Genomic DNA, 27,194 nt, shown 5'->3' on the forward strand with positions numbered 1-27,194 from the left:
TTTGATAAAAATGCATATTGATAGAAAATTTGGATATAAATAACTTAACATAACCGACAATAAATGCTAGACGAAGCTTTTCTTTCCGGAAAATTATAAATGGACCCCCTAAAAGACCTCAATGTGGGACCTAAAATCATCCCATTTTAATCTCCAAGTACATGGCCCATCCATTTGTGAGGAGACGGTTTTTCAAACGGTCCTTCCGGAATTACTATTTCTTTTTTCTTTTCTAGCCGTGAAGTTGAGACTCAACTATACCAATAATAGGGACTGTAATTTTGCTTGCTAAACAAGTTCAAATTGACTCCAAAAACTGGAGGAAAAAAAAACTAACCAGATAATAAAGCTTTGTGAACCTAGCCGCATAACCTTCCTTCCTTAGTTTTATAAAATTTCCTTTTATAAAAAAAATAAATACACGTTAAGTATATTTTCTGAATACAACAAACTTCAGAAGTTTTTAAGGGAAATTTCTATGGGAATCACCAAACCAAAAAACCTGTTGAGTCAGGTGGATGGTCAAACATTTTGCACTATGGGAAAAGTAGTGGGCGGTTGACCACCAACCGCGCGAGTGAACTCAATCCAATGACGGGTTAGCCAAAACCTGGCGGACGAAGTCAATCCGCTGGCGGGTGACAGTAAACCGCCAACGACTGGTTTTTAAAAAGTAAAAATGGTCATATTTTTACCATATAAATTACCACCATCTTCAAACAACTCACTCACGCGAAAATTCATTTCTCTTGAAATTTCTCTTCTAAATCTATTTCAAATTTTTTATTGTTAAGTGAAATGTCTAAAAAGGCGATAACACTTTTTTGTGATGCAAAACTTGAAGATGTTGTTTCTAAGATATGTGGAAGTTTTAAAAAGATTGAATGTTGTAAAAGGGAAATGCAACTTTTAGAAGTGGCTCCAAGAAAATATTCCGCTAAAAAGCAGAGAAAAGATCTCACAACAGAAAATTCAAAAACAAAATAGAAACAGTTCAGGAGCGTGTTGAATTGAAGTGTTTGAGGGTGAAAACGGTTTCTGCTGATTTCGGTAATTTTGGGCGTGTGGGTGAGAAACGAGTCTAAACCTTAAACAATGTACTGCAAGGGAGTACTTTAGATTCGAGAGATCAATCTGTATAAATCCAGCCTAAACCAAGAAATGACCGTTCCAGACTTTCTTCGGTCACAAAGAGGAGGAGATGGGTTGGTTTTGGGGAGGGAAGCGAAGAGAGTGTTGAGACCAGAATAGTTGATTCTGGAAGAGTAGTTGTTTTGTGACTTGTATCAGAAAGTGGGAAGCTAACAGATGGGAAAGCTAGCCAACGTTTTCTGAGTGTTGTATGCTCCTGTCCAGAACTTGTTATTCGGTGAAAATAGGTAACGCCTATTTATACAAGCCGAAGTGAAACGTACTCTGGTCTCATTAAGAAATGGAAAACGGGTGAGTAAATGGGAGGAGGTGGTAACTGGTAACGCTTGGAATTGATGTTCCATAATAGAAAGTGTTTCACCATTACTCCCTGTATTTACTAACCGCCTCATCCTTATGACACTTTCGTATAACGAGCGTAGTTTACGCCGCACGCTGTAAACCGCCAAACCAATACCCAATGAGCATCCCCCAGTTTGTGACATGTGTTGATGTCTCGATTGTTTTCGTGGAAAACATGTAGCATGTTGTTGTTGTCTGGCAAGTTGAGCTTGGGAGACTTTCCGGCTCGGTGGTGACCTTCAACGGTCGAGATTTTGCATCATAAGAGAAAGGTAGTCGTTGATTATTGCATCCTTTCGTTTGGTAGCCAGTGGCATGAAAGTATGATCAGTATGGCTTTAATGTGGCCCAGTTTAGGCGCGGCCAAAAGTTAGGATTTTGGCTTTGTTTAGGCGCGACCAAACTAGGGCCAAAGGTTGCCATGCGTTAGCTGGTAACCTTGAACGGCTAAGATCTGCATCTTAGATGAAAAAGTGGTCGTTGATTGTTGCAGGCCTTCGTTTTGGTAGCCGCATCGGGAAGGCCAGCATGGTATGGCGCGGCAAGGTGATTGGCATGCCATTGGCACATGTGGCATGGGATGCCTTGGCGCGGTTTTGCGTGGCCAAAACTAGGGTTTTGGGCCAAAGGTTACCATGCGTTGTTTGGCGACCTTAGACGGCTAGGATTTGCATCTAGGATGGAAGGGTGTCCATTGATTGTCGCACGCCTTCGTTTTGGTAGCCGCATGGGGAAGGCCGGCATGGTGTGGCGCGGCAAGGTGGTTGGCATGCCATTGGCACATGTGGCATGGTATGGCTTGGCGCGGTTTGGCGTGGCCAAAACTAGGGTTTTGGGCCAAAGGTTACCATGCGTTGTTTGGCGACCTTGGACGGCTAGGATTTGCATCCAAGATGAAAGGCTGGTCGTTGATCGTCGCACGCCTTCGTTTTGGTAGCCGCATAGGGAAGGCCGGCATGGTGGGGCCAAGGCCAATGGCGCGGATGGCTTGGCATAGTGGGGCCAAGGGTTTGGTACGGACAGCTTGGCATGATGGGGCCAAGGAAAGGTGCGGTTGGCTTGGCATGGCGTGGCCAAGGGTTTGGCATGTCATTGGCGCATGGTGCGGCTAGCATGGTTGGGGCCAAGGCAAGGCGCGGTTGGCTTGGCATGGTGGGGCCAAAGGATTGATATGCCATTGGCACGGTGGTGCGGCTAGCATGGTTGGAATGCCTTGGCGCGGAGATGTGTCTGGCATGGTTTTCCATTGGCACAGTGGTGCGGCTGGCATGGTTGGCATGCCTTGGCGTGGAGATGTGGCTGGAATGGTTTGCCATTGACACAGTGGTGCGGCTGGCATGGTTGGAATGCCTTGGCGTGGAGATGTGGCTGGCATGGTTTGCCATTGGCACATTAGTGCGGATGGCATGCCTTGGCGTGGAGATGTGGTTGGCATGGTTTTCTATTGGCACAGTGGTGCGGCTGGCATGGTTGTCATGCCCTGGCGTGGAGATGTGGCTGTCATGGTTTGCCATTGGCACAGTGGTGCGTCTGGAATGGTTGGCATGCCTTGGCGTGGATATGTGGCTGGCATGGTTGGCATGCCTTGTCGCGGAGATGTGGCTGGCATGGTTTTCCATTGGCACAGTTGTGTGGCTGGCATGGTTGGCATTCCTTGGCGCGGTAGCATGAGAATTAGGGTTTGGCATAGATGATGTCGTTCAATGTTAAGGGTTCTAACGTGGAACATGACACATAAAAAAAAAGGTACCCTGGTAATTCTTACGTAGGCATGCTGATCGATTCAATAAATGTGCTAATGGTCATAGTGACGTCATGTCAGTTGTACGCTTTTACGATTTTAACCCTAAGCTAAAAACCACCATCAACAGGAAGATACGTCAAATGAAAATAAACAGGAGGCCAAAGCTTGTACTTGATTTTTATTGAAGATATTTAGATCTTAAAATTACTTCTTATTATTGTCTAAGTTTATATCTTGTAAAAGAAGTGGCAGTAATATCAATGAATGAAAATATTTAGATTTTAAAAATTTCCATTTCATTTTAAGAGATATTTATTATATTTAAACTTGCATATATAATAAATGACAACAATAAGATCAAACTACATCAATTCCAGCGACATTATCTCTATAGAGTTCATAGCATTCAAAATGTTTAAAATTTGAATCGTTTTCTTCAGTATACTTGGTCTGAGAGATGGTTTTCTGAAAAACAGATAAACACCAAGTTAGTTAAGATATTATGATGCAGTTGATCAGTGAGGAAAAATGTATTAAGATACTCACAAGTTCTTAGTTGGATAATCCAGAATTACTACGGTGAATCATCCACAAAAATTCTGTATAATATTTGACATCATTAGTGGTGAATGAAAATCTTAGTTCTATGTTCTTACTGTTTCTTATATATTCTTTACGCGAAGCTACAAAACTTTGCAATACTCTTTCCCAGAAATAGTCCTTGTCATAATTCTCGTCATACGATGTATCCAACATCGAACAACAGTAACATCTTCTTCCATAGAAAAGACAGAGAGAGGCACTCAGGTACTGTACATATGTGCTTGAGATTGACCATCTTTAAGGATGTTGAAATAAGCCTCGTAAAGAAAAGGTTTGCCGTGAGTTTCCTCCCAATTATCTAGAGATGTTTGGATCACTTCAGCTTCGGTTATACCGATGAATTTTTCTCGACCAATTTCCCTTATCATAGCCAGAAATGTCGTGACTGCAAGCTTAATTGATTGAAAACGAGCATATAATCGACGAGCATCTCGGTTTCCCGAGTTCCTCGTTAGTGAGACGAACATTGTAAAAATGTTCTCCCAAAAAGACATGTCTTGATCGCCCATACCAACGACTATCCTATGAAAAAAATAGCCTTTGCATATAGCTAAATCCTCTTCTTCAGTAAACTTAGGACCATGAATTCTAGCAGACATTTTTCTGCAGATTGAGAGATGATGATTTTTGGAAAAAAAAAGAAGATGTGAAGAGTTGAATTTATAGGGTACGAAAAATAGAGCCGTTGGAAATATAGCCGTTGGCGAACAAAGTAAAGCCGCCCGCGACTTTACTTTGACCACCCATTTGATTTGTTTTGTTATAAATACAACATTAGGTTTGATTCTCAACCAAACCAACAGATTTCTTTCTTAGCCAACAACATCCACCATGTTTTCAAAAGGCAAAGCGAAGCAAATATTATGTGTCGAAGAAAAAGAGGTTGTCCATTATGTTTCATGGACAACCACTGTCTGATGCAATGCCCTTGGATATATTCATAATTTCCTCGGGAAGGTTGTTCACGTATCAGAATGGTGATTGAATCACAACCGGAAAAGCTCAGGTATTTGCAATGTCAAGATCCCAACTGTCTAGAGGAACCATATATGCTAGATAATGCCATGAAGGTTAAAGAAGAAGAAGAAAAGTTTGCAACATTCTGCAGCAACTTCAAACTTAAACCAAAATTGAAGAAGGAGATATTACACTGCAAGCAATGTGGAGATGAAGATCAAGAATACAAACATTGTCCCCAGAGAATTAGTGGATGCTCAAAGCCAGGTTGAAGGACTTTTATGCATTTGTGCACTTCTACAGAAGAAGACACATATGGAAGGCATTTCTGGAAATATCCTAGGTATTTTTTTGGTGGAGTATGGCTGATTAAAGTGTAGGAACTTATCGAATCACTATGGTATTATGTTGTGCTATTATTATCTAATCAAATATGTTAACGTCTTCGTATTTGCACCATCAATATTATAAACTAATTTAAACCTTTCTTATAAATAAAAACATACTACATTGGATTAAACAACCGCATCATACATGAGAATAAAGGAAATATATTTAGATTAAAACAACTACTACATAGGCGTCAATTCTCGTCCTCATTTAATGGTCGGGTGGTGGAATTCCTAGGGCAATGTAGGGATCAAATCTGTTGAGAACCCTAAGAATGTTGAAACAAGGTTGGAAGGCGAAAGGTCCGTTGTGAGACACTGCCATCATCGCTACTGTTCTGGGTTCCACTTCATTTTCAGCTTCATCGTTGAGCTTATTTTTGTGATTGTGCACTAGTACAACCAGGAATTCCGATGCGTGACGACTAATTACACTAAAACGATGCGACAATCCGTGACAATCACGCCCATAAATGTTCCATGTTTCAGCGGCGAACATCTATAATCTTTCTCCCAGAAACACAACGTTGATTCGACTACATTCCTATCGACAACATCTTGTTTGTGAAAAAAAGGCTCTACAAATAGCTAAATCCTCTTGTTGAGTGAATCTATTACCAAGAACTCTGGAAGGCATTTTTGTAGATGATTTGTAAGTGAAAAGATTTAGATTGTGTAGAATGTGTGAATTTGGAGTTGAAATGAGGAGTATTTATAGAATTCAAAATTTTGGCTGTTAGACAAACAGATTTTCTAGCCGTTCAGATGTAGCCGTTAGCGGTTTTATATCACCCGCTGGCAGTTTATGATCAAGCGCTGGCGGGTTACAAGAATCCGCGCGGTTTTGATGAATCCGCAAGCGAATTTACTGCGTCCGCGCGACTCTTCATTAAGCGCACGGTTAATGATCGTCCTCACTCAACAAAACAACAAATTTGTTAGTTTGCTCATCTGTTTTTCATGTTTTCTCTCCTCTCTCTCCTCTCTCTCACTCCTTCTCCAACAAAACCATCAAAAACAACCCTTCTCTGCTCAGATCTAGTCCAAAAATTATTCCTTGCTTTCTAGGTTAGTTAGTAGATTAGTTTAGTTTTTTATTATGTTTTCTATTTATCTACACCGTTTTCGTGGTTTCATCTACTCTTTTGAGGTTTATCTTCGCTTTAATGGCAATTTTGGGTTATCGGGTTGGGTTCTAAGATCAATAGTGATGCTCTCCAACGACGAAATCTCCATCTTTGTTGTCTCCGGCGACGAACTCTTCATCGGAATCTTCATCATCAACTTATCCAGCGACGAAATATTCATCGGTGGTCTTTTTGACGACGGAAGCTTCATCACTATTTACAAGAGATTTGAGCAAATCACTCCTACTTTGGGAGCATTTCTTTCTAAAGAAGAAAAACAAATTAAATGCTTGGAATTTAATTCCGAGAAAAATCATCCTTCTTCCGATTTAATTGGATTTTATTCATACTTGTATTTGTCTTACTCCGGTAATCCTTCTCTTTCTCTTGTCGGATTTCTCGGTATTTTACTCTTACGGTATATTCTTCTTACTTTGTATTCTCTTATTTTCGATCTTAAGCTCATTGTAACCTTGAAATCCCATTAATCAAAAGATTCCTTGTTTATTAAAAAAAAAATAAAAAAAAATCAAGTCCATAATGAGAGAAAAATGAACAAATCACATAAGGACTGCTCTCTCTAAAAAGAAATGAGCCTAAATACTTTATCATTTATAGAAATCTTATTGGCTTCTGGGGAAAAACAAAAAAAAAAGGTCAAACTCCTCTACCAGACGGCTACATTTCTAGAATTTGACTAGTTTTAATTAAAATGTTTTACACGATGAATAATATATCATCGTCACCGCCAAAAGTTACCTTTTCACGCGGATACCAGTTACCAGCTACGGAACCAATTTAAAAAAGACAGGCACTTAACATCCATGCCTCGAGCTCGATCAATTCAGATTAAGATGGCTAATGATCACGAAACTCCCTAGGTCATTTCCTGTTGAAGGATTAATTCATTTTTCTTTCCAATCAGCTGTTGAAGGTTTAAATCATACTATCATAACTTTAATTTACGTCAACCTTCGAGAATGGGGTAGGGTATTCCTTCCAACTCTTTTCTTTTCTTTTCAAAAATAAAAATAAATAAAATCAATGGAATCTTGTGTTGGTGGTGTCTATACTCCAGACACATATTGATTTTTAAAAAAATGCTAAAAAGAAAATGTGGTACTAGACTATCTATAGAGTGAAAAAGCGACCTTTTCTCGTCCTTCTCTATGCTCACTGCTCACTCTACCGGTCTATCCTTCTCATACACACACATATAGCTAGCAGCTACTGGCTAAGCTGTTCCTAAGTCTTTCATCATCCATCTGAGAAAAAGATATATAGACAGAGAAAGAGAGAGAGAGATGAGTGATGATGAGTCCTAAGTTTTTTATATAATCGTTTATTTTTATTTGTTTCTTCCTTCTACTCTTTACTTGATCTGCTTCCATCTCTTTTCAAGAAGGCGATTGAAGAACTGAGAAAGCAGCAAACAAAGAGAAAGAAAAGAGAGAAAGAGATAGCAGACTAGAGAGACAGGGAGAGACAAGTTGAAGAAGAGAGACTTTGCTTGATATTCCCCCATACAAGAGGAATTAAGGAAAACGATGTATACGTCTAAGTTTTATTAAGCTTTTACACACAGCACTTACAAGCCCTTTTTCTGCTATCAGGTGAAGGAACAAACACCAAAGAAGAAGAAGAAGAGATCATCATATTCCCGCAAAAGTTTGCTTATCAGTAAGCTATTAATTAACTCTCTTTACTATTCATCTGCTTTTGTTTTTTTTTTTTGACTGATATTTGCACTATATATATTTAATTTCTCATCAAATTCAGTACCAGTTTCTGAAATTCAATTATATACTGATGATGATGATATCAAACTCAACAATCATATGTGTTCTTCTTTTATTAGCAGCAAATTTAAAGAGATCGGTATTAAAAGCAAGAGATATGATGATGAAGAAGATACTAATAATAACATGGAAGTAGTAGCAGTAGCAACAACACCAACAAGAATACAAGTACTACCTTTGCATCTATTCTCTGATCACCATCATCATCGCCGCTCATCAATTCAGCACATCATCAACAAGAGTACTGCTACTAGAAATAGTAGTAGTTTCGTATCAAAAATAGAGCTTAATTTTGTAAATAATTCTATGTCCCAAGGCTTTCATCAAAGGATCATCAATTTCTCAAATGGGTTTGATAGATCGACGACGACGTTGCACAGTCAAGATCAACAGATGGCTGATCAACCTAGCAGCAGCCAAAGAGATATTAACAGATTTAGGGTTCAAGGATATGAACAACCGACGGTAGCAGCAGCACCTATGGGTTCTTTAGAAGAAGATCAAGCTTCAACTAGTCATCATCATCATCATCAGCTTCCCGTTGGATATGAAACAGGAGCAGGTATGTTATCAGAAATGTTCAATTTCCAGTCAATCCCTACAACAACGTCGACCGACATGCTGGAAGAACAGAATCAAATGTCCATGAATTATCGATTACTAAGCCGGCCTAGTTCATCATCTGCTGCTGCCATGCAACTATTCCAAATGAACCCTCAACAAAGATCACCTTCTCCTCCACCACCACAACAACAACAACAGCAGCACCAACAACATCTTCAAGGGTTTCATCTATCTACGGCAGCAGCGGCAGCGGCAGCGGAAGAAGTAACGTTTGATGGTAATCCAATATCAGTTAGTCAATTCATGACATGGGTGCCAAGTAATAACGATAATGTAGAGGTAGTTAATAGTAGTACTGCTACTACTGGTAAAATTGGTGGACTTTCACTTTCTCTGTCTTCATTACAACACTTAGAAGCAGCAAAACAAGAAGAATTTAGAATGGGTGATGGTGGGTTTTTCTATTACAACCAACAATTAGAGAATTTAGGAAGTCATCATCACCACCCACCTCATCAACAACAACAACAACATCTGCAACCCTTACGTTTGCAAGGATTGGGTCATGGTAACCTACTTAGTAGTAGTAGCCAACAACAACACCACCACCACCAAGTTCATGGTGGATTTTCATCTCCTTCAACAGTTGGAGTAGTGAATGTTTTAAGGAATTCTAAATATATGAAAGCTACTCAAGAATTGTTAGAAGAGTTTTGTAGTGTTGGAAGTAGAGGACATCATCATCTGAAGAATCATAAAAGGCTTGCTAGGAGAAACTCAAACCCTAACACTAATCAAGTTGGTGGTAGTGGTGGTGGTGGTGGGGATAATATTGCTGGGTCTTCTTCATCTTCCAAGGATGTCACTCCTCCTTTATCAGCGGCTGATAGGATTGAACATCAGAGGAAGAAAGTTTCCCTACTATCCATGCTTGATGAGGCATGTATTCTCTCTTTCTAATCTCCACATTAGTTTCAATAATTAGTTTTTGTTTCGCAAAGTCTCTTGAGAAAAGAAAATGAATTGTTTGGCCGGCAGGTATAACATACATTTCTATTGGAGGATTAAGCAAATCTTTTTCTCCCAAATTCTTAAAAATTGGGATTGGAATTCATGTTATCATATTAGTTTTACTACGTTTACATCAAAATATTTTATGGTGAAACTATAGCAGCAGCAATAAACAAGGCTAGTCTTAAGACTATAGACAAAAATCCTATACGCTAGAAAGAAGAAAACGTAACCCATATATTTAAACAAATTTTTTTTTTTTTTGCTAACTTATTGTTTCTGTATGTTGTTGGATTCTCTTTTTTACTAAATATTTTAGACATGGATTTTACTTGCCAATAGAGTGACAGAAATAATGAATGGAATCCAAACATATTCTCTCTTTCTTTCTTCCCAAGAACAATCATTCCTTGTTGACAGGCTTTATTTCAAAGCATTTATTCATGTTTTCTCCTTCTTTTTATCTTTCTTTCTTCTAGTATCATGCCATAAAATACCAACTGTTTCATTACATGCATTTTCTCATTGAAACTGAACAGAGTGGGTTTTATAGAATAAGGTTATGTTTGTTGTCATCTAGCTACTATAATTAGAGACTGATGAATACTTGATGATCTTGATCTATATGTATATATATATATATATATATGTATATATATAGGTTGACAGAAGATACAACTACTACTGCGAACAAATGCAAATGGTGGTGAACACATTTGATTCAGTAATGGGTTATGGTGCATCAACTCCATATACAACACTAGCTCAAAAAGCAATGTCAGGACATTTTCGATGTCTTAAAGATGCAATCTCGACTCAATTAAAACAAACATCTGAACTTCTTGGTGATAAAGAAGGAACTTCAGGCTCTGGGGTTACTAAAGGAGAAACACCTCGTCTTCGTTTACTCGACCAAAGTCTTCGGCAACAACGAGCATTTCATCAAATGGGTAATAATAGTGAAATAAATTCCAAGTTTTGCACATATCTACTGTTCAATAATGGGAATTGCATGTTTTGGTATAGGTATGATGGAGCAAGAAGCTTGGAGACCTCAAAGAGGGTTGCCGGAACGTTCTGTCACCATTCTAAGAGCGTGGCTTTTTGAGCATTTTCTTCACCCGTACGTGCTATCTTCTATCATAAACTTTAGCCCTAATATTTGTTTTCAAATATATATATATATAAGACAAAATTATAATCACAAAAAATAATTGAACCAATGATCATATTTTTTTCGAATTAAATAAACTACACAATTAATTCTCCTTCTGTGTATATGTAGATTCATGAATAGTGAAAACTTATTAATTATTAGCTAGAACAGTGATATGCTCAGTGGTTCAGAGTCTTTGGATTGATGTTGTCTTGAAATTGAGTAAAGCTGACGCTATAAAAAAGAAAAAAGAACTTTAATTTCTCTTTTTGCTTAATGCTTCCAGATAGCTGAAAATAGGTGTGTGACGTGTGTCCTTTATTGTCCTTTATGAGTTAGTTACCTCTCACAACGAGAACAAACTTATTTACAGCTTTGAAATGAAATGAACAATGCATTATTATTATTATCATTATTATAATTTCTCTCCTCTATATCTTTTTCTTTAATCATTCGATGTCCTTGCCTTGGTGATGCTTAAAGAGATGCAGCATTATGGCACTTGTCCCTCTCTGCTGCTCTTTAGATTGATATCTTTCTTAGAAAAACATGATCAATCCCATCTAGTACGACTGCTAGCTAGTAGCTAGTACCTAAAGCTAACTAGATTACGATGATGTCAAACTTTGATTCTGTTTTTTTTTGGCTGATCATATTTCAGGTACCCTAGTGATGCAGATAAGCATTTGTTAGCTCGTCAGACTGGTTTATCAAGGAATCAGGTTTGTCAATGTCATTGTCTTTCTTCAGGGTTCATTCATGCTTCATTAAAAACCCTAGATAGCATAGGTAGCTAGAATAACAAAACAAAACAAAAGGTATATAGGGGAAGTAAAATAATAATAACTTGCATGGAAATAGGTTATATTTCATAATCCTGTTATTTCTTTATTACTTTTGTTTCCACCCCTTTTCATAGTAATGATAATGATAAATTTGATCATATCAATTTATAAAAATGTATAGAAAGTACAGCTACAAGAGGAAATAAGACATTTCACTTTTTGCCCATTTTGATGTTGCCCATGGTTTGTTAAAAAAAAAATTATTCCAACAACACAGTATAGTTTTGATTTAAATAGTACTAATAGATTTTATTTGCAAGAATAAGACAATTTTAAATTATAATTAGGGACCTGTACCAGAAATCTAAGATTTTACCCTTGGTCAGTCCAATTGCATTCTTCTAGGCATTAATCCAACAAAATTATTGGAAGACATCTAACCAAACAACTGTCCTTCTGGTGTTTTGTTTATTTCTAATTCCTTGTCAAATGTCTATACCATCCCATTCACATAAGTTGAAGAGTCCTATCAGATAATCTCTTAAGTTATAGTACTACTTATTGCATATTATATCAATTGTTTTATGAGATCAACAGTAATCCATTTGTTTAAAATATACTAAATGATAATAAGAGTAGTAGTTAAACATTTAACTAAAAACTCATCAAATCTATTCTTCTGATTTCACTTACACTGTTTGAATTATACTCCATATGAAAGTGATAATAGTAGGTGCCGTTTATTACTACCGTATTATTAGTAATGAATTTCTCTTTCTGAAAAGACAAAACTTATGTATGCATAATACTGGAGTAATATTCAGTCATAAATTCTAGTATCCATATGAAAGTAATTGTAAAATGAGCACATGTGTCTGTGTTGTTTAAATATACTGTCAGGGGAAATTGAATGCATTATAACCCTAGCTAGATAATGTTTTGACCTTGGTTCCACTATTATTGGATTTGTTTGTCTTTCATTGAAGCATATTTATGTCTCTGATTTTATGATAAGAACAATGATGAATGAAACTAAATCTCTAGGTATCTATCTATATCAACATACATATATATGGTCCCTGCCTTCCCTCATTTTTACTACACACCACACAAATCCAATAAATAATATCTCCCCTTAATTCTTATCTTCACATGTATATTATTGTTTTTTGAATTTGTGTGCATATTTTCTTCTTTTCTTTGCATTTTGTATTGTAGGTATCAAATTGGTTCATAAATGCCAGAGTTAGATTGTGGAAACCCATGGTGGAAGAAATGTACCAACAAGAAAGCAAAGAAGCAGAAGAGATGACAACAACAACAACAGATCATGATGAGAGAGACCAATATCATCAATTTCATAGAGCGAGAAACAGCAACCAACAGCAAGACTACCAAAAAACAACAACAAATACGACACCACCATCACAACCAATTACAACAACTCAACCAACTGCAGCAACAACAACAGACGCAACAGTTATAGCAGCAGCTGCAGGCATGAGATCCGAAATTGATGCCATAGAAAATGACCCATCGTCGTCATCATCATCACTCAATGCAATCAATATGAATTGCTCATCAGAAACTACAAATAATATCTACACTACCAGCTCTACGTTTCATAATAATGACATACCACCTTCATCCATAATATTGAGCAATAATCAACAAAGGATGTTAGGAAATGACACGGGCAGTCGGGGTCGTATGACACTAAACAACAGCCTAGTGACACATGAATACGGGTCGACCTCCTCATCGGTTTCGAATGCTCATCACGATATGGAATCAACACTTGTAAGATTTGGAACAGCTTCTGGCGATGTATCTCTCACCTTAGGGCTTCGACATGCTGGAAATGTGCCTACCCAGAATCGGTTTCCGGTTAGAGATCGATTTTAGAGGCTGATTAAAAATTACATAGTATATAATTAGCATTTTGTCTTATCATTTTGAGAAGTAAATTAGAAATTTAGACCAAGTCACCTAGCTAAAATTTGTTTAAACTGTATATTTAAAAATTTGTTATGAAATCCTTTTCTTTTCTTTGGGGAAAATTTGGGAATGTAACGTAAATAATTGGCAACCTTTGGAAGAAAAAAAAATAATTCGCTCATAATAAAAATATAATAGAAGAGATTGTTAAGTGTATATATTTTCGGTTGGTATAGGAGGGGATATTTGATTTTACAAGTTAGACAAAATGTCTGCATCTCATTAGAAAACACAAAAAAAATCACTAAAAAATTGAAATTAAAATCTTATTGTTTAATCAATTATGCATTAACTTGTGATTATATGCACGCTTTGACTAAGTAAATTAAACCATTAGGGACCAGAATGAAAGGGAGAGAAGCATCTTTGATGAGCTAAGAGTTTTGAATGCGCCTATACAAACACATAGACTATGTTTAGACTTATTAGGGCAGATAGATGGAGATGCACAAGAAAGAGATATATCTGTCATTAACAGAAATGTCTATTGAAGCCACAAGATGTGTCGGTACGTTATTGCTAGTTAGCAGTTTCGACGATTACACTTGTATTGCACCTTTCCACAGCACGATAGCAAGTCTTCTGTGTAGATGCGATTGAGAAAGTGATTAAGATGAAATATAAGAGTTTGGAAATTGAGTCGCCAATTCAATTAAATGCACTGCAGTGGAATGCTGCCCTCTCACAGCAACAATTCAATGACAGGGTACGATGGAGAGTTGAGCTAAAAAAGATGAATATAGATAAAGCAAGAAAATGGGTGACAAGGGCTAAAATTCAACATGTGAAGGAAGGTGATGCAAATACAAAATATTTCATTCATTAGCAAATGGTAGAAGAAGAAGGAATACTGTGCAGAAATTGGTAATCAATGGTGCTGATAAATGTTGTCAAGAAGACTTCAAAGAGGAGATCTCATCTTGCTTTTTCAATCTTTTCCAAGACAAGCCCAAAATAAGACCTAAATTAAATGATGTTTTCACTAAAATTTCAGTTTTTTTTATAAGAAAATACATTTTCATAAATAAAAATTCAAGGATACAATGGGGTTTAAAATCGAAAATAAGAAAATACAAAGAAACATAACGTAAAAGTACAATTTCGAGAAATCCGATAAGAGAAAGAGAAGGATTATCGGTGTAGACCAAATACAAGTATGAATGAGAACCGAATAAGTCGTAGGAGTGATGGTTTTTCTTGGAAATTAAATTCCAACTATTAAATTTGTTTTTCTTCTTAGAAAGATGTGCTCCCAAAGTAGGAGTGATTTGCTCAAATCTCTTAAACCTAGTCATGAAGCTTTCATCGTCAAAAACAATGTTGATGAAGTTTTCATATTGTCGGATAATTCAAGGATGAAGATTCCGGTGAAGATTTTGTCGCCGGAGACAACAAAGATGATGGTTTCGTCATTGGAGAGCTTTGCTAGTGACCTATATACCCAATAAAGTAACCAAGAATAGCCATTAAAGCCAAGATAAACCTCTATAGAAGAGAAGACAAAACCACCATCATGGCGTAGATAAGAAAACATAATAAAAATAATTCAAAACTTAAATATAAGCTAATAAAACAATAAAGATTGAAAGAACCTGCTCAGATCCAGCCTTAAACGGACCAGATCTGAGCAGGAAGATATTGCTGGCGGTTGGGTTTTTTTCTCCTGATAGAAGAGGTGATAGAGAGGAGAGAAGGTGTTTCCGAAAATTAGAGTGCGATACTAAAATCTCAGTTGAGGAAGGCATTTCGGTTGAAAGGAAAATTGAAGAAGGGGAAGTGTGGAATGTTATTAAAAGGTTCAAGAGCAAAAAATCCCCGGGGCTTGATGGTTACAATATGAAATTTTATAAAATAGCTTGGGAAGTGATCAAGAAGGATTTTATGGCAGTAATCCAAGAATTTAGGAACAACAAAAAATGGATTGGAGTACTAATTGCTCTTTCATTAGCTTAATTCCAAAAAGAAGATCAAGTGGGTAGTCCTCAAGACTTTAGACCAATTAGTCTTGTCAGCAGTGTCTATAAGGTTATCTTAAAGGTCCTTACTAACAGATTCAAGTCAGTTCTACCCAAATTGATATCAGAAACCCAAGGTGCTTTCATCTCAGATAAGCAAATACTGGATAGTATTCTCATTGCAGCGGAATTGATCGATACCATATTTAAAAACAAACATCCTGAAATTTTGTGTAAACTTGATATCCAAAAGGCATTTGATAATGTAAGCTGGTACACAATCAGTAAGGTGTTAAAAATCTCTAGTTTTGGTCCCAAATGGCTTATTTGGATTGAATGGTGTGTGACTTCAACTCAACACTCTCTCTTAGTGAATGATAGCTCCACTCAAAAATTCAAACCTCAAAAGGGTTTACTACAAGGGGATCCCACCTTTCTTATTCATCTTAGTAGCTGAAGTTTTCTCCAAGCTTATGAAGAATGCAGTACAACTTCAAATAATTTCAGGCTTCTCAATTAACTCAATTCAAGTCTCTCACCTACAATTTGTAGATGACACATTGGTGTTTTTAGATGCAAAAGAAGAAGAAGCTGAAAACTTGGTTATCATCCTGCAAATCTTTGGGGAAATTACAGGCTTAAGTGTAAACTTTTCTAAAAGTGATGTTATAAGCATTGGTACTGAGCATAAGATAGATGCTATTGCAGAGATTATGAATTGTAAAATAGAGATCTTGCCACTGAAATATTTGGGTCTGCCAGTGGGAGCTACAGCCAGATGTTCAGCTATTTGGGAGGTGGTGATTGAAAAATTACAAAAGAAATTATCTTTGTGGAAAAGGAAATTCTTCACAAAAGCTGGAAGATTGGTCTTAATTAAAGCTACTCTATCCAGCTTACCTCTACTTTATGTCAATGCTAGTCAGAGTGGAGAAAAAGCTCAACCAAATTATGAGATACTTCTTGTGGGGCTCCTCAGCAGATACAAGGAAAACCAATTGGGTAGCATGGGAGAGAGTTTGTTTACCAAAGAATAAAGGAGGATTGGGCACTAGAAATTTAAATCTCACAAATAAAGCACTCTTAGCTAAGTGGTCATGGATATCCACAAGAGAAAAGAAAATCCTATGGAGAAGAGTCATTCAAGAGAAGATGAAAGCTAGACCAAAGGACTTATGGGTCAAAGATTCAAGCAACCCTCAAGGAAGAGATATATGAAAATGAATTCAAAAACATAAAAAGATAGTTGAGAATGTTGTTGTCTATGAAATTAAAAGAGGAGATGTTGTTAGCTTTTGATAGGAAAAATGGTGTGGCACTCATGCTCTCAAAATCAAATACCCCAACATTTACAAGCTCTCAACTCAAAAAACTGCAGTCACAAAAGAGGTGGTGGCCAATGCAGTCTGGGATTTGAAATTTAGAAGAAATTTGACACCAGCAGAGATCCCTGAAATGTTATCCTTGTTTGAAGATTTAGGAGTTCCCCCATCTCTGGTGGATGAAGCGTAAGATGAGGTAAGATGTTCTTTAAATGGAGGCTTCCGTGTCAGAGCATGTTATGATTGGCTGGTGCAGCAGCTGCCAGATAACAACAACTCAGTTCCAGTAGCCTGCATCTCGATCCAACATGTACCTCCAAAAGTGAATTTTTTTATGTGGTCAGCTGCATAAAATGCAATCGCAACAAAAGACAACCTGCTAAGAAGAGGTTGTCAGATCCAAAACCCTTTATGCGCACTCTGCAATGCTCATCGTGAATCTATGAATCATCTGTTACTGCATTGTGAATTCTCACATAAAGTTTGGAACTATTTTATTTGGGGATTTTATGTCAGGTGGGCTCAAGGAGGAAACATTACTATGCAACTGGAAGCGTACAAATTTAGAAGAGGCAGAAATAGAGGAAGAAGAATCTGGCCACTCTTAATTTTTGCAATATCTTGGGCATTATGGAATGACGCAACGACGCGTCATGGAAAATAAGAGACCAATGTCAGTGGAGGAAATCATCAATGAGGTTAAACTTTTGATCTACACTTGGGGAAACAAGAATCAATGGTTCAAATTTTTAGCCTTTAGAGATTTGATAACTCATTGGAAGTACGTTGTAATTTATAAAACGCAAACGATCATATGGTTTGTAAAATGGGGGAATCTTTGCTTTATTACATTTTTTATTTTTAATTCAACTTAACCTTTCTCCTCAATAAATAAATAAATTTGAGTCGCCAAAAGATCATATTTGATAATAAGTCTTGTTATGGAGCCTCTCCCTCCATATGTGCGGCCCATCTATATCTAACTAGGTTTATACCATAGCCTAAATAGAGGTTTATTTTTATGTAATACTACATTGATATCTATAAGTTCTCTCCTCTCGGTACTTATATTTTTAACACATTATCAGCACGACTTTATCGATTATGCAAAAAAAATTACCATGTTTAGAACAAGTAACCATGTTTGGATATAAACATAGTGTGTTCTCACATTTGTGTAAAAGTCCAAAACCGGGAACCTAAAGTATGCGTACCCGTTTGCATACTTAATGAGGTTACTTTATAAAATCGGTTTTTTCATGAACTAAAACATTTATATAATAAGGAATGTAATCTTTGCAAACCATGGCTATAATGTTCATGAATTGATTCGAGTGAATCAAAATCGATTTTGTTTCGATTGTGTCTTGTATACTTCTATGAGATATAAGAAATTGAGAAACTCTCTAACTAGTTCATTTGAGTCATTTGAACTAGTTATGGTAAAGATGAATAAGGTTGATATGAAAGTGCTCATATGGCTAACCATTGGTTAACTATTGTTGAACCGACTAAGTGTACACGTTTAGGTACGGTTATTCGAACCTAAATGAAGGTACATTTCATTTGTGTATAACAAGCTAAGTTCGATCTAACGGTTGAAAGATATTAGCTTTAATATAATCAGGTTTTCATCTAACGGTGAATATTGAATGCTTTGTAACCAAGGTAACTTAGATTGCAAACCCTGATTTGAAATCTATATAAAGGAGAACTCTAGCAACTGGGAAACCTAATCCCCACACCTCCTGTGTAACGACGATCTTCCCATACATCTTCCACTGTTTCTTGTACATAGCAGCATATCCAATGGGAATGCTAAATCCACCAACAAACCTGTGATATGGGAGTATATCACCAAATGGAGGAGTAAAAGTAGTCCCTGCGTTGGGATACTCATGCGTTATTATTCGGTTCTCAATCGCTGGAGCAGCGTCAGCAATCATAGGAACAACGTCGGTTGGAGCAGCTTCTTCCATTCTCGATTCGAGTTCCACCATCTCACGCACAATTGGAGTTTCAGTCACCTCCACGGCATCAAAAAAAAGCATTACATGTCCTTGAGGTACAGGGATGGAGGTCTCATTATCGACGGCTCCATGGTTTCTCAAGTCATCATCGTTGGATCCACTATTTCCAACTTCAACATTTGGCACCTAATGTGATTCAAACGTGGAAACCAAACACAACCGTAAAAATATGTAAGTGAACTAACATCATCTAAGTTCTTTACTATGCATCTAAACATGAGCAAATAGTGTAGAAGCCATGAAACACGTTTTTCAAACAAGCTCATCTGAAGAGATTCTACACTGCCCTATATTAAACGACAAATTGGGAGAAACTGCTAAGAAATTTAAGGATGGGTCATATACCATTCTCTTCGTATGGATGTGCCTACAACATATCAAAATTTCATAGCAATCGGATGAACGAGCTAACAGATGTGGCCAAAACATCGGACAACATGCAATCGGGAAAAGTTCTGAAGGTCTCCTGGAAGTTCACTATTTCGCCTTTTTCAGGCTATGCTCAAAATTCAAAAAGCTTCTGTGATAAAGCTTGGAAATTTTCTGGTCTTGAAGATACATAAGCAGACCGCGAAAATCCGACTTCGAACGAGGATTCTGCAGCGTTTCTAGTAAAATCTGAAGTCTGAAATTTTCTGGAGATATACTCACCTAGGGAGTCTCTAAATCATTTGAAGGCTCGACAATGCCGGAATCTCCGTTGACAACGCCGCTATCTCCATTCGTTTCGGGATTTCGGGAATTCTACATATTCCCATGTCCCAAAGAAGAGTACGCTTTATCAACATGCTGCTTATCTACAATGGTTTCTTCCTGGATTCATCAACAAAAATTATTATTATTTCATTCAAGGAGATGTCGCGATCAGCTGCACGAAAGAGATATTAACGTCGACTTCTTCATCAGTACTGGATTCCTGAATTATTCGCCTGGGAAAAAGTTGAAGACCATCAATCGATGGAGAAAAAGTCCGAAAAGAAATAACAAAACCTTGGTCTCGTGATCCTAATTGCACGGGCAGGAAAAAGTCATGACACAAGGAGCGATAACAACTCACCAAAGAAATGGCTGGGGACTGCACGTCATTTGCTAACATCCTGTAGTCCTTACTTCTGGGTGATCCGCCCCGAAGACTTTCTTCCATTTCCGAGAAATCTACATTGATCTGAAACCTCACTACACGATCATCCTGTGATACAGTTAATGAAATAGCTAGGAGTACAACTCAGTATGAAGGATCTCTCACCATCACTCAGAGGTCCCAGAAGTACCATTTCTTGAAGTTGCACCGCTGAGTTGACATCCCTGGAAACATCTTCTTTGAAAGTGTTATCATGGGAGTCAGTCATTCTTGCAAAGTGGATGTGACAGATGCATAACATTCAGCGCATCATTCGTACAAAGCGCATGATTCAACAAAACAATAAATCATGGAATAAAAGTGCTCACAACAGCATCTACAAAAATGGTAATTCTCAACTCTTACCTATTTACAGTTTCACGAACTTAGTGATAACAACGTAAAACTCTGAAAAACTTGCCTACTCTTTCAAACCTGCAAAAGTGAGCAAAAAACTTATCATTCAAGAGTCAACACTGACTTTTCACGAAACTTCCATCATGTGAACAATTCACATAATTTTCACCGTGTGAGCGACTCCCACCGAGTGAAAACTCATTAGTTTTGTGCATATACTATCAAATCACAAAATCTATACAAACAATATTTTATCAAAAATTGTTTACTTCTAGCAATTTCTGAAAATCAAAATTTGATTTCACATAAATTTTCACTGTGAACATTCACTAGTTTTTCAAAAATTGGACAGACATCCATTCTACAATTGCGAAAACCCACATACAGATATTATTTCACCGTGAAAAATTTTCTACTTCCAACAGTAGTTCAAAATCAAAACATTGATTTTACAAAAAATATATTTTAACGTGAAACTCACATAACTTTGAAAATATATGTATATATATTTTGCTCCCTCGCGCGAGCATCCGTGTTTGAAATGAGTATATTTTCAAAAATTTATGAAAGCTCACATATCGAAAATAAAAAATTTCATGAAAGATCATCAACAAAAATTTTATTACTAACAGACGCACGTCTATTAAAAAAAAAACTTTTTTCTCTTGTACGAGCATCCACCTTTTAAATGAGAGTTTATTCCCTTTTGTGAAATCTCACATATTTAAAAAAAAATTGGCTTTCGTGAAAGCGTGTAGACAAAATTTTTATCACTATATTTTGTTTGTTTCTTAACTACAAACGACGCACGTCTGTTCCTAAAACAAGGATTTCTTTTTGGGCTCGGGCCCGCAAACATTAAACCGACCAAAAAAGGATACTTGATCGTCCAAATCAGCAGTTCCATATCTCTCCGTGACCACGAGATGACACTCCATCACACCATCAGGATCCTCACCTGAGCATTTGCTTGTACATGACACCATTGGAGCAAATCGTGGTTTTGAAAATACATTTGTATGACTGAGTTCCGCTGCTCATCGCGTAGAAACTCACCATCTAATGCTTACTACGGCACATGACTGTCCCTCACTAAGCAGCGGACTTAATGTTGATGGTGGATTTTCGACAAGGGACAAAATCGTAAAATCATGATACTGCATGTTTCTGACCCGTCTTAGGAACGCATGTGACGATTCATATTTTACGATACGTAAACCGTTTTTACGATCTCTGATCGAGTACCTCTCAGAGCCACGATGAATATGATTCTCGAAAGGCCTCCCACTTGCTGGGCGTTCGATGCTGTGCATTTCATCGCGTCCCTCTATGTAGAAGAAATATTGGGTGGTCCTCCATACATAATTGTTTGTTGAGAGGACAAAACGCCTTCAGGACGTCGGTGACACTCACTGTTCCCTGATTACATAGAGGTACCTGACTCTACATAGAAGAACGATTGGGCGATTCTCAGTAATATTGAGAGCAATAACGCCTTCAGGACGTCGGTGATACTCACTGTTCCCTGACTATGTAGACAGACCGTGTATAGACCCAGATGGTTCTCCGTAAGATTGAGAGCAATAACGTCTTCAGGACATCGGAAACACCCGCTGATTCACTGACTATAGACAAGAGATTAAATTCTACCGTGACATTCACCACTGAATTCCTAAAAGATAATCTATCTTATCCCATTACCCCTGTTTCATGATCGAAATGGTAATAGATAAATGTATTACTCTGATTTCATGATCGAATCCACGGCTGATCTCATGAAATGGTAATAGATATTACTCTGATATCATGGTTGAACCCACGGATGGTCTCATGAAATGGTAATATCACCACTTATTTTACTACTCCGATTTCATGGTCGAATCCACGATCCCATGGAATGGTAATACATATTTTATTATTCCGAATTCATGGTCGAATCCATGGATGATCCTATGAATTGATAATAAAAAACTACTCACTTTTATGAATCATTCTCCACTGAATTGCATAAATTAATGATAAATACTCAACAATCGGGCATCTGGACTACCACTGAGTAAACCCCGTAAAATAGTGCAAGTGTACTCGACAATGATGCACGAACAAGCACCCAAATGCGCGAACGCACATCCAAAATATGGACAAATGAGGAATCCCGCACAAAACAGGAGTGAGAAAATAACAATATTAAAATAATGGAGAAGCGCCCATGGGTCGGGCCCACCGGCCGACCGGCCGTGCCCTAGCCGTGTCCGGTGCCATGCTTCCTCCATTATTTTTCCTTATTTTTGTTGTTTTCATAAACTCATGAAGACTCCTCCATCTCAGCAACTTTCCTTGTTTGAGCAAAACTCATGGTTTCTCCATATTTTGTGGTTTCCCCAATTTTGTGTAGTTTCACGAAAAATAATAATAAAAAATAGGGAAAGGTGTTACGGGCCGGGAAACTTGGCCGATGGGCCATGCCCTAGCCATGGACGGTCCCACACCTTGCAATCCCTAATTTTTTCATAAATTGTTATTTTTCTCATCTTGTGAAACTCCCATGTTTGCAAATATCATGGTTTCTCCGTATTTTCTCAAATATTGTGCAAACCATGAAAACGCCAAAAGTCAACATGGTCACACGACCGACTAGGCTACTCACGAAAAATATATTAAAATATTATTATTTTAATGTTCACAAAATATTGATCAAACGAGCATACTTGCTCATTCGAGCAAAATCGAGGATTTCAGTCGAACTCTTCTAAAAATCCGAAATATTGCTCAAACACACATCAGAAAATGCTGAAACTCTCATGACTGAGACATGAGCATTATGGAGACACGGGCACGCTCCCTTGACCGACCAAGGGCGGCTCTAAGGCTTGAAACGAGCCGGTCCCACACGTTTTCACACTTTTGACCTAATTTGCTCAATTGCTCATATTGGGTCCAAACTCTTCACAACCAACTCAGAGTTTGTGAAAACACCCATCAGCGGTCCCACGACCACCAAGTCTCATCTTGGTCGGTACCTTATTTTTCTATAATTTGGTTTTATCACCTAATGCTCAATCGAGAACTATTTCAATAAATGATGAAACTGACATTTAATCGTCATTCCTTCACCAACCGGTCAACTCAAGACCCTGGCATACGCTCACTCGAGAAATTGGGCATCACATGGACGTCCATAGTCCCATGTGGTCGGTCCCTCCTTCGCTCATGACCTATTTTCAGCAATTCGTCAATTAATGAGCAATCGATCAAAAATTAGGGTTTTGAACAAACGCTCAACAAATCATCATTCTGAGCAGTTCAAACACTAAATAAATTCATATTGATCCAACCAACAACATGCGGATTAATTATATAATATTTGGTAATCTACTAATATTTTATTGGGTCATGACACCAATAAATAATCCGTCGAATTGAGCAATCACTCAATTGCTCGAATATTGACCCAACTATCAATATTCAGTAATTCGTCGAATTGAGTAATACTTGCTCAATTGCCCAACTATCAATATTCAGTGATTTATCATTAATCCGTCGAATTGAGCAATCACTCAATTGCTCGAATATTGATCCAACTATCAATATTCAGTAATTCGTCGAATTGAGCAATACTTTCTCAATTGCCCAGCTATCAATATTCACTAATTCGCAATACTTGCTCAATTTATCGAATAATTGATCCAACCATCAACACCCAGTAATTCGTCGAGCAATACTTGCTCATCTACTCGAATATTCCACTGAGCAATTCGTCATTCATGCTCAATTCAACAAAATCTAGACTCATTGTCTAAATCAGCCAACATGACTAATTAAATGCACGTCTGTCATGCAGACTCCACGATTTGTGAGACATTAATCACGTCATAAATGGGGGATATCATTTAGGGTTTTGGTCTGGATTCATCCACAACGCGAAATGTGAGTAAGTCGTGTCAACGGTTGAAGGAGTTAGCAAAGTAGTGGGTTAGTGATTAACCAAGTCTCAGCACGACCTGGAACTAGTTTCACCACGATCTCCCATTTTCCCACTCTTTCACTCAAGAAACCGTCACGCTTACAGGGATTAGGCTGTTCATCATTCTTGCAATATAAATAAGTCCAAAATCGAGGACAACAGACAATATTATCATCATCCATATTCGTCAACAACTCGATAAAAAACTTATACACATAGCTCAACTTTAGCAGTTCACCATTATTGCAGAAACCTTCAACACACCCACAATCTTTGATCATCATTGATCCCACATAATCCTCAGATTCCCTCCTACATATCAACCCATCTCACTCTTTGTGACCAAATTGACTCTGGAGCGGCCATTGACTTGGTTTAGGCCGGAGTCAAACATATTGATTTCCCGAATCTAAGCACCCCCTTTGCAGCGGTGCAATTGTGTAAGGTTAGGCAGTTCGCTCGGTTCGAGGAATCTCCATCGCATGGTGGTTTCCCCATTTCCTAAAAAACCAGCAAACCGTTTTTCCCCATCCACATGGACTAGGTCCCGGGGTTTTTCTGCATTTTCGGTTTCCTCGTTAATAAAACTTCTGGTGTCTGTGTTTTTTTTTCCGTATTATATTTTGTTATTTAATTAAAATATCACAGGTTGTGCGTTGAATCGATCAATTGGTAAATCCAACCTTTGGTTGTTGATTGAAATTGATTGATCCTTGAATATTGGTCTTTGGTACCGTTCAAGTTATTTCTATTATATTCAATCAGCCTCGCAAATTCTTATTTGTTTGATTGCAGACTGAATTGAGAAATTGAGATATAACTCTTTGATATAGTTTTCTTAAGATTGAGTCTAACTGTCTATTTGATTCTCATGAAAGTATATCGGAGTTAGTCCATACAGTTTGCTAACCGAAATATTGGGTGAGGTTGTTAGACCCCTGCTTTTTCAATTGGTATCAGAGCAGGCAAATGCTATAAACCTAATAAGTTTGTGCTTGACTGATCTCTAAAGTCTGTCCCTATGGGAAATCTAGTTGGGAAACTTTCTCTTGGCATCTGTAACGCATGCCAGAATTTCTTAGAGATTGTTCAAAACTTATTATCCATAAGACTTCGAGTCTCTCAAGATAATCTCGCTCCATCTAAGACCTTGGAAAACTTGGATGATGAGGAACAGTCTAAGAAAAAAATTAAAAGTTCTTCTAAGAAAAATTGTTCGAGAAAATGTGGTCAAACACTCAAAGATATGGAATCTCTCTAGATTAACTCTTAATCTTTTTGAGGAATACTATCATGATGGATCAATCGACAAAGACCTATTCATAGTGTTTGAAAGCGTTTTTAAATTATTAGAAAAACTTAATTCGATTTAGGAATTAAATTGTTCTGATAAAAGTTTCGTGCCTGAAAAATCATGTGTACGAACTGTGTTTCCTACCAACTCATATAAAATTGATGAAAAAATATCTGGTGAGTTTTGTGTAGGTTCTAATGATCGGAAAACTTCGTTCCCTGGTCATAGGAAAAAAGATTTAAAAAATTCTATTAACCCTGAATATCATCATTACTATGATTATACACGTGGCACATGTCACAAATATCAACCGGAAAAGTTGCAGAAGGATCACTCTGCACTTTTTTCCGCTTGGTAACAAGCTTGGCTTTACCCCATTTGTATATAACTTGAAGTGGGGAAAGTAACGGTTGACTAACCTGTCTGGGTTAATTTATTTTGTAATATTTTTTTCTTCTTCCCAAGGTTAGTTAAAAGTGATGTAGTCTCTCTACTATTCTTTTACTGCACCGTACTGATTTCTCAGTGTGCGAACCTTGGTTGGTAAACGTTTAAGAAATACTGCTTTCCTGTGGGTCGCGGTTCATGAACGGGTCCAAGCCCATTCTTGGTTCTATAAGAACTAAGGTATGCGTACCTTTCTTCTTCCTTCTCTTGTCCGCATACGTGAACGTTTCTAGGGTTCATGTATTATCTCCATTAAAATTCATCCTTGGAGATTCATAAGTAACTAAGGGTTTCATTCATCGTCAAGGAGCAAATCAAGTAAGTTCTTCCTTCTCCTTGTATTCTCAATTTATAGGTCTCATGGAAAATTTCAAGGTTTCAAAGAAGGTTGAAAAAAATTTAAATTCATCATCTTCTAGCATGACTTTTCCTCAAAATCAAGACTCCATTATAATTAGATCTGTCAATGATTCTAGTAGTATGATCTTTGGATTTATTCTAGTGGTTTTATTCTAGAAAAGAAGTTGGATATGGTTAGTGGTCATAAAGAAGATTTGATTTGTTTTGAGAAATTTAATCTTGGAAACATCTTTAATGGTCTTGGTGAAGGTTTTGATACTCTCACAAGAATCTTCTATGCTAACATCCATGATGTTAATCTTGATGACATGGAATTAAAGACCATGATAAATAGAAAAATGATTCTTGTTAATAGAGAGTTGATTTCAAGGATTACCAAAATTCCTTTGGGTAATTTTCGCATTCCTAAACCAAGTGATGAAAGACCAGCATATGAAACCATCTCACATGGTCTTTGTGGCAAGAGCGTTAATTGGAATGAAGGAAAATTTCCTACTAATTATCTTAGTCTTGCTTTGATGTCATTCGGAAAGCTTGTATATCTAATCTTTGTCCCTCCACAATTGAAAATTCTCGTTGGAGTCGCGAGTTTACGGAGTTGGTCTATATCCTTGAATTGGGTACCCCAAGTCTCGGTATTTGTGGATTTATCATTTTTCAAATGGTTTCGATGACTTCACCCAACAAGAAGTTAGGATTTCCTTGCTTGATTGGACAA

The 27,194-nt window shown here is 37.4% G+C and overlaps 2 protein-coding genes across 3 annotated transcripts; both read left to right on the forward strand.

Moving 5' to 3' along the window:
• The first annotated feature begins 7,481 nt into the window (after nt 1–7,481).
• On the forward strand, nt 7,482–13,722 carry LOC113330741 (BEL1-like homeodomain protein 4). Of its 2 annotated transcripts, none has more exons than XM_026577578.1 (6): nt 7,482–7,994; nt 8,173–9,616; nt 10,350–10,638; nt 10,715–10,811; nt 11,506–11,566; nt 12,848–13,722. In XM_026577578.1, the coding sequence occupies exons 2-6, from the start codon at nt 8,240–8,242 to the stop codon at nt 13,532–13,534; spliced, it is 2,511 nt and encodes an 836-aa protein (XP_026433363.1). In that variant the 5' UTR covers nt 7,482–7,994; nt 8,173–8,239; the 3' UTR covers nt 13,535–13,722. The 2 variants fall into 2 exon arrangements, with proteins under 2 accessions (XP_026433363.1, XP_026433364.1); XM_026577579.1 differs by having other exon boundaries at nt 8,176–9,616.
• A 2,234-nt stretch (nt 13,723–15,956) lies between these two features.
• Nucleotides 15,957–16,619, forward strand: LOC113330469. The gene has a single exon (XM_026577278.1). It carries the CDS (start codon nt 15,957–15,959, stop codon nt 16,617–16,619), a length of 663 nt encoding a protein of 220 aa, XP_026433063.1.
• Nucleotides 16,620–27,194: the final 10,575 nt, after the last annotated feature.

Source organism: Papaver somniferum, unplaced genomic scaffold (genome assembly GCF_003573695.1).
Source record: "Papaver somniferum cultivar HN1 unplaced genomic scaffold, ASM357369v1 unplaced-scaffold_118, whole genome shotgun sequence".
NCBI classification, from domain to species: domain Eukaryota; kingdom Viridiplantae; phylum Streptophyta; class Magnoliopsida; order Ranunculales; family Papaveraceae; genus Papaver; species Papaver somniferum.